This window comes from Poeciliopsis prolifica, unplaced genomic scaffold, assembly GCF_027474105.1.
Source record: "Poeciliopsis prolifica strain line A6 unplaced genomic scaffold, Auburn_PproV2 SCAFFOLD120, whole genome shotgun sequence".
Lineage (NCBI taxonomy): Eukaryota > Metazoa > Chordata > Actinopteri > Cyprinodontiformes > Poeciliidae > Poeciliopsis > Poeciliopsis prolifica.
In genome coordinates, this window is record NW_026562495.1 from 184,196 (window position 1) to 195,449 (window position 11,254).

At 39.6% G+C, this 11,254-nt stretch overlaps 1 protein-coding gene across 2 annotated transcripts in view; it reads left to right on the forward strand.

Moving 5' to 3' along the window:
- The window catches only part of LOC129354923 (protein Dok-7-like), a 29,308-nt gene extending 22,409 nt beyond the window's left edge, over window positions 1–6,899 (forward strand). For both annotated transcript variants that reach the window (XM_055024476.1, XM_055024477.1), the window contains 2 exons: window positions 2,058–2,237; window positions 4,967–6,899. In XM_055024476.1, the coding sequence (XP_054880451.1) occupies window positions 2,058–2,237; window positions 4,967–5,103 (317 nt within the window). In that variant the 3' untranslated portion in view covers window positions 5,104–6,899. The remainder of the gene's footprint in view (window positions 1–2,057; window positions 2,238–4,966) is intronic.
- Window positions 6,900–11,254: the final 4,355 nt, after the last annotated feature.

Consider the following 11,254-nt stretch of genomic DNA (forward strand, 5'->3'; position numbering starts at 1 on the left):
ATAACGCAGAGACACTTTATTTTGGTATATATATCTAAATAAGAAAATAATTCTTATTTTGTGCAGCTTTGGCTGCAAAGCTTAATATTACGGATTACAGTCCTCACTGCTTCTGCTTTATTTAGACTTGTTTTACTTACCGTGCTGCAGTGTCACATTAAAGATGGAAGACCAACTGGAAGTCAAGCCTCTCCACAAGTCTTCCTTCTCTGTCTGCATGGTTTTCACCGCTGAGCTCTAGCAGGTTCAGCCTCCAACGATTCCCCTGGAGGCTCTGCAAGGTTGATGAAAAAAGCCCCCCAGCCATAGTGCTGTGGGCTAACCCAATGTTCTAATGATGGCCATTATAAAACACCACACTTCTGCGAGGGCTGGCTTGCTGTCTGAACAATTAGGTTAGTCGTTGCCAAAGGCTGTACCCACCGAGATTCTGTTGGCGTCTAATGGCCTCTCACTGATCGTAAGTGTCCCCTGGGGTTGATGCTCCTGAGCTGCGGGTAATGGCCACTGCTTGCTGCCATTTAGGAAGAGTCCCTGAAATATAAGGATTCACCTTGCGTTGAAAAACAGATTTTTTCAATGCAATCTGTTTTACCCATTTGGAGCGTAAAGGTCAGGCGCGGTGAATAAACACACATTTAAGTTGGTGTCTGTAGAAATGCTAGATCTTTCTCTGGACAATCACAAGACGTGTGCTCTGTATTGAGAATATTTTGTACAATTCAGGTGTTTCAAACACTTGCAGACTGCAAGCCTGCAGATACTGTCTACAACCAGTTGTGAAGTAATGGCACCATAATAGGATGCCCTGAAACATAATCACCGTGCAAAAATATCCACTTTCACCAATCAAGCATAAAACTGCAACCACAAAAATGTGAAGTTACTAACACACATTTTCTCTCCATCACGGCCTCAGTCAGGAGGGGGGATGCAACGGGCAGGTATGTGGTGTTGCTGCAGCAGATGCATTTGAAGCAAAGACAACTGGAAAGTTGCATTATTTGAGTGAGTTTGACACTTGCTGTCTTCTAATGGCTGGATGCCATCACACTGTTCCTGTGATGGAACAGTGTGATTTTTACCGTCTGCAGCGGTAAAAATTGGCCCGTGAAGAGAACGGTGGTGAACCTTTGACGGGTTGAATCATGTATGTGCTGAGTGAGGTCAGGCGGGTGTGGTCCAATCTGATGTCACTCAAACTGCTGAAGAACCTCCAGCTGATTCAGAGTAAAAGGTTTCTGAAATACAAGTAATGATCTCAACTTTACATTCCTTCATCAAGCCTGGCCTTTAGACGCCCTCCCACTTTAACCCATCCATTATTCATCCTAAATTATGCTGACGACAACTTACTGTAGGCAACGTGGCGATATGATTTCTGTTTAACAGAAGAAAGCTGTTCAGTTCAAATGGATTGAGGGAACATTTTTGGCTTTTTGTTCTGCCGAGTGAATATGAGTGAACAGATTCAAGCCCCTCTATTTCCCTCTTCTCATCCGAACTCAGTATTAGCAGAGAAGTGACCGTGGGCCTTATTCCTAACAGCTTGGATCTTGGATAAGAAGCATCCGGCAGTCGACAAATGACTAAATGGTGTAATTAAAAGGAAAATAATTTGGTCAGGTTTACTAATTATGTATAATTAGGCTCCAGAGCAAATGAACAATGCAATGGGGAATACAGATGATTGCAGAGCCTTTAGCAGCTTCTGTGCTGCAGAAAACCCTGTTGTCAGCGTTGATCACACGTCTGTATTTAAATAACTCCAAATAACATTAGTTGGTCGTTAAGTGCTGAAGTCTCAAGAGGCTCTCAGCTTCCAGGGGAGTCTAGGTTTTGATTACCTTTACGATGACAAAATGAGTAGACGCACCCCATTGCATTAGCATGACATTTTGTCAGTGTAAAAAATAAAAAATGAGGTACTTGAGTGTAATGAGATGTACAGCAGAATAAAAAAGTCCCTTCCTGGATTTGGTTTCTTGGATCGAAACGAGAGAAACAAACAGAAAACAAAGCAGTCGCCTGATTTTAGTTTGCTTTTATATTCACAGGGGCAGCGTTTGTTTTCCCTCCAGAGGCTGCGCTTCCTGAGAGACCGCGGAGCGAAAGCGTCACGTACGTGAATATTCCCGTCAGCCCGACGTCTAAGAAACAACTCAACTACATGGAGCTGGAGCTGCAGGAGCCGGGCCACGGCACCAGAGGGACTGTCGCACATCTGCCGTCTCAAAGTAAGAATTTATTGGGAGTGATTTCTGCTAAATGAGAGGCCTCATCTTCAGTCCCTGAAGCAAGTCTGGTTTGGTTTCTGAGCGTCTTCCATATGTTAAGGAAACAATACAACCATTGAATGACTGATGACTTTTCATCAACAGATCTCAATAAACAATCAGTTTATTCCGCAGCAAACCCTTTGTGGATTTTAAAAGTAAATCTTTGTGATGATTAAAAGGAAATTGATTAAGTTTTTTTTCCCCAGTTGTCAATGTGAGCTTACTTAACTGGTTTAATCTAGTATTCAAATTTATGGTTATAGAGGCTGCTGCTAAAAACTGCAGTGGCTTCTCTCTAAGTAGTTATTTTTTTATCCATAAATAAAAACAGAGACAAACACAGCTGAAAAGTTGTTAACACCGAGGTTGTGAAAGAAGCACAAACCAGGAGGAAGTTGTGATTTCTAAGTGATATCCAGCGGGAATTTATCCAATGAGCTCCGACTACATCCGGATCCACAGTCGCTCCCTGTGGATCCGATGAGACTGGAGTCTTTCTCAGGTGGAGGCGCCGTCCTCTTCTGGCCAGAGGTCACTGCTGAAAAGCAGAGCGGTGAGATTCAGACCCGAGGGATACACCTGAAAGTCATCTTTGAGAGAGAAAATACAAATGTAGATTATACTTAGAGCACAGTTCAGTCCAGACAAAAACATTCAGGGCATTTTTATTGTGAAACATTGATCAGGTCTTGGTTCTACAGAGAGAAGAATATCAACAATCACCATTGTAAATGAACGTTTCTCCAGAGCAACTCAATCAAACTTTGCCACATGTATTCTTTTGAATAACATGTAGTAACCTATTTGTATTATTTTAAAGCTAAAGCACTATGGACCAAATTTCTAAAATAACCTAATTGCTCTCAGACAGCATACTAATGTTTAGTCAAGAGAGGAGTCCAGGAGCAAAGCAGTTCAATGTGGGGCAAAAGGTCAAATTTACACTGAGGTATAAAAAAAATAGAAGCACTGAACCTTCACGTTGTTTTTTCACAAAGCTTTCTGATCACCATCTGTTTGCAGCCGCTTTTTTCAAATCAGAAATGATCTCTTCAAACCCTGCAGACAGCTCTGAAAGAGCCTGCTTACAATAAGTCAGTGCGTCAATACCAAGGCCACATCAGGGCAGGATAAAAAGTCATTGTGGACACATGAATCATCAGGAACTCGGTTTTGTCCCATTGGCGCAAAACTTTCACTGAAACTTTTACCGAAAGATGTCGGAGTCCTTGTTACCAGAGACGAACCAGCGAGCTGTAATTCACCGACGGGCTCAGTCTTATCGTCGCTGACTTCAAGAACACGAGAAGGGTGGGAGGTCAGAGGTCAGTGTCTGATGGCACCGCTGCAGTTTATCTCTTATTAATCTGTCGCCTGGGGGGGAAGGGTGTCCTGGCTCACCACTGAGTGGCCCTCAGATCGCAGCTGTGCGTTCGCCCTCTCTAATGGGATCATCCTACCGGGACCGCTGATGGCCTGGAGAAGCCGGGTTGAATTTCTTTCACTGCGAGAGACGATAAAACCCTTCTGAGGTGTGGAATTGCAGGTCTTTGCATTAATATTGAGTTTAAATGTGACTGGTGCAACTCTATAAATTAGGATGTAATCCAATTTATAGAGATCCATGTCAGTAATTCTGAAAGTTGTGTTATAATGATTCATTACATACATACATGTTTAAATTGTTTATTTCTGTTAGCTTTGGTAACAGAAATGAACAAGATGTTGCTTTTCAGAAAATATTAATTTTATATAAGACAAATGAAAAGAAGCATTTTTGGCAGTAATTCATAAAGCTATGAAAGACAAAGTGTCAAGAAAATTCAGCTGAATTATTTGCATATTTTCTCTGATTTATGTGTGGGAACTGGCAACACTAGTGATTTGTAGCTTTGTCCGGTTTGCGCAAAAGGAGAAATTTAAAGACGAGAAGATTATAATTTCTTATATAATGTTTGCACTATTCCAGAATCTGTTGACCGACTATTTGTCTTAATTATCAGATAAACTAAAACTATCAGCAGCAAAAGGATTTAAATATTCTACAGAAAAGACAGTGAAAAATGAACGTCTTTAAATTTCTACCTGATGATTTTGTTGTCTTTTGATGAACCATTCACATCCGAGTTCAATCCAGACAGAAATTTGCCCTGAGCCGGGCTTTAGAAGCAGCCCTCTTCTACCAGTTCACAAACAGCTAAAGGCATTAATGTTTGTATTGTTCATGACATCTATGTGATCTCTTTTATTAGACCTGAACTCAACTTTAAGCAGCTTTAAGTAGGCATGCACATCAAAGGCTGAGTAATCGTATTCATGCACACGGCTCATTAAAGTAACACTGAATGTGTTTTTTGTTGTTTTTAAAAACAGGTGATGCAACATGTTCTGTGGCTATATACAGGTATAGATTAAAGAAAAGCTGTTTTTTTCTGAATTTCCTGGCTGATATATCTGCAGGTAACTCCTTTATGAAGTCTTTTGATTTTGGCTTAGACGGCTCATAAAATTCAGGTGAATATTTCTTCTGTTAGATTTTGCTCATTGCCTTCTTATTGCACTCGACCAGCTCAGATGACGTAGTTGGTGAAATAATGAACTTTTTCTGGGTTTAGACTTTCGCAAAAGACATTTTCTAGATTCAACCCAGATGAAAATCTTGTTTCTCCTGCAATTATTTTTGACAGGAAAGAGCTCCACCAGGTACGCTCAGATCGACATCACCGCGATGGAGATGGCTCACAAAGTTGGCACGCAGCACGCCCTGGGCAGGCAGGAGGGCCTGCACAACCTGGAGCTGAGGAGAAAAGGAACGCCGCATTGACTCCATGCTTTGGACTCGCTGCACTGGACTGTATCCATCAGAGATGTGAAGAACATGATGGGAGCGTTTGTTTTCTGTTCTCTCACAATTTCTAAGCACAGATTCGGTTTACACACGCTAGAATCCAAGAACATGTCGTGTTCGCGTTGTTAGGTAGGCTTTTGCTTCTGTAATCAAGAAGCTGCGATAACGGTTGTGTGGTTTTGCATGAAGCCAGGTGCAATATTTCCTTCTCGTTAGCACAGAAGTTGGTTGCATCATTAAACGGCAGTGCGCCAACTCAGAGGAGAAGGCACTGACCCAGAGATGAGTCACGGCCCAAACGCCTCCTCCTCGCTTAGCTACACCTCAGCACCATCTTGGACCATGCCAGAGAGCGCATTTTATCATCGTTTGGGAAAATAACGGAGATGAAGCAAGAGGTAATTATTCCATGACGTAATTATTAATTACGTTGTGCAAAGCCGCTCGGATTTGGCCTAAACCGTCCATCCAGTCTTACTCAGAGCTGTGCAGGAGAAGTAAACGATGAGTTGTGGTGGAAAGGAAAATCTGTAATTGTTTCACATTTCACCTGCGTTGGCCTGCTGTGACTAACAGATGCTGTTTATTGTTTGAACAGAATCTGAGTGCTGCTTTCTTTGTTTCTTCTGTCATTGTGGGACAGGATTTACTGTGGGAAACTATTTATGAATTCTGCAAAGATGAGAAAAATAATGTTTGGAGATTTTCTTTGGGATTTTTAAAAGACAACAATAATGTTTATTTTGCGTCCTTTTCATTTTTCCTCATTTCTTGTGCGTACATTGGTAAACCGCAGCAGAGTGTTGTTTTTGTCTCGTATTCTGCTACCTTTCAACTGCTGTTGACTTCAAGAAGACGTTTATTTCAAGCATAACATTTGATACATAAGTCGAGAGATATGGAGAATGTATAATTTGTGCTTTCTAAGTAAAACTTTCTTTTTTAGTAAGTTATTTATTACTACAACTTTGTGTGTTTTCCAGTGTTTACAGTTGCAGTGAAAATTTACAGGCACCCATTAGGGGCCTTAACTTATGTTTTATATTTTTAATGATTGATTTGATGATAATGCACCAGTACCACTAATGGCAAATGACCCCTACAGCATGCCTCTGCCCCTACCATGCTTTATAGTAGGTACATCATTGTTGAAAATCTAACCTTGACTGATCCAAGCTCACCCATTCACACAGAGACCAAATCCTTTGAGTGTCACATTTCTCTCCAGAAGTAATTGATCTCATTCATGTAGGCAGTTGCACATTTTAGTCTTTCTTGACGGTGTACATTTTGGAGCATCAGCTTCTTTTTTGGTTGTTACTCTGTGGGCAGAGATACCAATGAAGCTGCATTTTTGCTTCTTTGCAGCCTGGTGGCGTGTTCCTGAACTGACTAATCTCCTTTCAGTTGTTTTTGTCTCTGTCCAAGCTTTCCTGAAAGTGAATAAAATAATGTTAAACTGGAAAAAGAAAGCTAAAGAATAAATATTTGGTTTGTGCCCATGGTTCATAATATTCATGCTCTTGCTAATTGACCAGAACTATACAGCCAGTCAGATCCCGTGTCTGTTTTTTCAGATTTATTGCTTTCAGATGATCAATGTTGTAAGAGGTTAGCATCGTCTGTGTCAGGCTTTAAATTTCTCGACAAACATGTATTTTTATTGGTGGTTGATTATTACAGTTTGATGATCATGAAATGCAGTAAGAAAGAAAACTGAATCACACTCTTATCCAAAAAATATGTAAATTGTAAATAAAATGGGATGAATATTAAACCTTTCAAAATTTGTGTTAATTTAATTTTGATTGCTGGATTCTTCAAGGCGTTAAACCATCTCCCATCAGCAGCTGGGAGTAGGATAACCTGAACAGTTCAACTTTAGGAAAGGTAACAAAAAAAGAAACAAATTGAAAAAAATGTAAATGCCAAACATACAGAAAGGATGATGTGGACAACTGGTTAGCAAATTATAGCTGGGATTTTTAGAAGTGGCTTTAGAAGTACTGCTGAATAATTTAATTGCAATACTCCTAAATACACAATTCTGTTTATTTATATGGTACCAATGAACAAAAACACTGTCTCAAAAAATCATTTTAATTCAATCAGACATGCATTCTGTTTGGTCCTGTTCATCAAACAGCACAGTGAGCTCAATTAATTATTCAAACTAGTTAAGAAGTTTCTATATAAGAAAACCCAGCAGGTTGCACAAAGTTTCTGACTTGCAGCCTTTCCTCCTCCTGGATGAGCTGAAACCTCATTTTCATACTCTGATGTAAAAACTGTGCAATCCACAAACTGTATTTAGGCTTTTTATTTATTTTTTTTTTCAGAGTATTGACTTTGTCCTCTCTTGAGTTATTGTTCTGCTCCTTGTCAACCATTTTCTTCACCAGGTCTGTTGATTTTGTTCTGGGATTCATTTCCACATTTCATCTCCAGAAAAACTAGCATCTTCTTCCTCAAATGTATGATTGTTGGACATTCCCAGGTTGTTTGATTTACAATCAACTGTGGTAAAAGTTTAAAATGTATTATTATCTATTTTAATGACACAACTTGAAGTCACTTTGGTGATAAAATCAGTGCCTTTAGTGCTTTTGGGTAAGTTTTTAAACATAAACTGCTGATATTCAACAACTGTGCTTTGAATTGAACAACCAATATCAACTCTTACAGCATCATTACTCAGATTGGCTTAACCACATAAGTCATTGGTTGTTAAATTCACTAACCTTGTACAAAACCACACAGAGCGACGTACTGCGAGTGTTTCTTAGAAATTAATTTACTTCAAATGAACTGAGAAAGCAGAGAAAGTAGGACTGAGCGTCTCTGCGGCCACATATTGATCTAAATAAAGAAGTAGAAATGAAGATCGAAAATTCAACAAAAAGAGCGGCAGCAAATGTTTGTGAGGGAAGCAGCTCGGCTTTAATCCCTGCTGTGGCTCGTATAAAAAGTAAAGAGCAGGGCGAGCGCCATCTGTTCACCACAGACACACAGGTAGCAGATATAAAGACCTGTGAGACTTACTGGTGTTATATAAACACATTCAATTGAATTTAAATTACCTTCAAAGGATCACTGAACACAGTTCACATTTTAACAAAAAACATTGGTCAGAGGTACGCCACTCTTTTTTTCACATCACTTTTGCAAAAAAGCAAAAAGTAATTTCATCATGAACTAATCATTTGTGCTATTAGCTGTTTAAATTCTATAAATATTGATTTATATGTGACTGATTGTGAGTATTGTGGGCTCTGCGATATTCTGACCTCTGCCAAGAAATCATGAAATGCCGTTAAATACTATTGTGCAGCACAAAGTTATTTCTATTTTGCCCGGTCAAAAGTCTTTTCTGGAGTTATTGAAATGATTCAGTCACTTTCATTCAATAGGATAGTTACACTCTGAATTAAACTTCGCCAAAAAAAAGTGGGGAATTGATAATTGTGGTATGTTTTTGGTTTCTGCTTCAAGTCTTCCTAGTTGATCAGTTTGAGTCTTTGCCAGCAGCCTCTTATCAAGGAACAATTTGCTCCAGTGTCTTCAGCTGAATCTGTGAAAATATCATTTGTTGGGCAACATCCTAAAACGTCTAGAAGATTAAAACTTTCAAAGACACTTCAGATAGTCTGGAGAGCTACTCCAAATTAAATAAAACAATAAAATCTGGCTGGTTTGAAGGTGAAATAAATGAGAGGTGCTTTTATCTTTTACACCCTCATCTTTGTCAGTACTATTTTCAAATCCTTAGTAACTGAAGGTTCAAATACTTGATTTCTTTTGTGATGGAAACAAACTACTTTGTGCAACAGATGCTGTATTGTGTCCCTGAAGACCTTTGATAAAGGATAAAACATTCAAGGTTTATTAGGGACTAAGTTGAGTTTGGCTCTGAAGTTAAGATGCTCTTTGAACGCTGACATGAGGCTCGCCTCAGAAAAATGTAAGATTTTAGCAAAAAAACATGCTCTGTCCAAAGGTCATAGGTGTCACGACCCTGGCTGTAGGTGTCAGATATGCACCATCTCTACCCCAGCATGAACATGTCGATTGGAACCAAATGTGAGCATCCTCAGGATTTCATGTGGAAAAAAAACAGAACAATTTTTACAAATTATCATAAATCCACACAAGAGCTCTAACGAGCCAGCACCTTTCGACCTCGGTTATTTTCCTCTCATTTGAAAATGCAGCCGAGAGTTTTTATTCCGTCATTCAGAGCTGAACTAATTTATTCTTCAAATGTTCTTCTCTCAGAGTAGACAGACACTCCTTATGAGAACAACTATATTATCCATCCATCCTTTGTCTTTTGACATTAAATTAGACTCAACTTTGTCTCATGTCAAAACTACCCTAATTATTTCTATTTGCTTAATGTCAGAATAATGAAAATTGTTGCTTTCTTCAAGAGTTTACATGCCCTCATACTTCACTGTGCAATTAAACAATTTGAGGACGTTCCAATTATGTTGTCAAGACTGACGTCTGACTAAAAACTCCTTGATGAAGTCAAAGGAAATCAGCTAACATGTCAGGAGGAGAACTGTGGACCTCCACAAGTCTGGTTTATCCCTGGGGGCTGACCCTGATGCCTGAAGGTTCATTCATGCATCCGTCCAACAATTACATATATGTGCAAACACTGTGTGTTAAAAATGATCAACTTGTTTTGGTGTAAATTGTGCACATCGGTCTCAAAATACACATAATAAAGCTGGTAAAGCCAAGCTGGTAAAGCTGGTTGGAGATGGAGTCCTGCTTACATTTTAGTATCTGGTTTCCACCACAAATATGATCTAGTTTAAGTCTGTATGTCTGCCAGGAGCCAGGAGTGAGCTACAGAAACATATTTCCACCAGTGCAGAGCTTGGAGCTTCACTTATTGACTTCATCAGCCATAAGTCATGGCTGAAAAAGTGGGTCATACTGTCACTTTAACAACAATTAGTGGTTTAGATTCAGTCTGACTATGAGCATGCTTCACAGGAATGTGTTTTTATATTGCTGTGCCTTTTGGGATTGAACAACAAAGGCCACACATACAGTCTTGAGACACTCGGTTCTTTTCCTTGTACTGGTTCAGTCATGTGAAACCTCCTTTCTCTGCCTCTAAGAAAATTACGTCTGCTGAATAAGTGATTGGTGCTTGCTAATCAAACTGTCCACTCTGCTTTGTCAGTCTTGCACACACTTGTCAGAAAATAAATTCAAACATCTCAGTCAGCTTAATTATTCATGCAAGGTCACTTTTCCTCGCTCGCATGTTCACACGTCATCACTGAGGCCGCTTCTGTCTTCACAGAGGAACTAATGACTTCAGTATTATTAATTATGTAGGAACCACGAGAAACGGTTGGATTCAAGAAACCAAAAGGCACTCAGCAAATTTCCACACTGAAGTGCTTTAATATTGCTTCAAGAAAATTTAATACATTACTGCCTGCTCAGAGAAAAGAAATTTGGGCCCAAGAGAAAGTCTGTCCATCAGCGACTGTTATAACATAACTTGATATATATATATATCTATCTATATATATATATATAGATAGATATATATATATCTATAGATATATATATATATATATATATATCTATATATATATATATATGAGCTGACTGGATAGCTCAATACATAAGGCATCAGTATATCACCCGAGAGGGCAGGGTTCGAATCCAGTCTGGGTCCTTAGGCAAGACCCTTCAAGCTACTGCCTACCTCATACCATGAGAGATACTAAGTTGCATAACATGCCGGCTCAGACGTCGCCCGGCCAAACAAGGTCTGCGTCAGGTGTTGGGGAACCAGAGCACCTTGATGACAAATGGGCTACTGGAACAAGACGGAAATGGGCGAGAGATGAAAATGTGGATCTGTTGGAATGCTACTACTCAAGTAACCCTAGTGAGAGAGGTTACATGCAAAGACTGGGGAAGGAATGGTTACTTCGACATCCCCATTCAACACTAAGCGCTAAACAACTAGTAGCTCAGTGTTCCAACATCCGCAAACGGCAACTGCTATCACAACTTGAGATTGACGAGATACAACACAAATGCTACGGCAAAAGGGAGGAACCCGGATGTCAGGACTGTGGGGACTTAACTA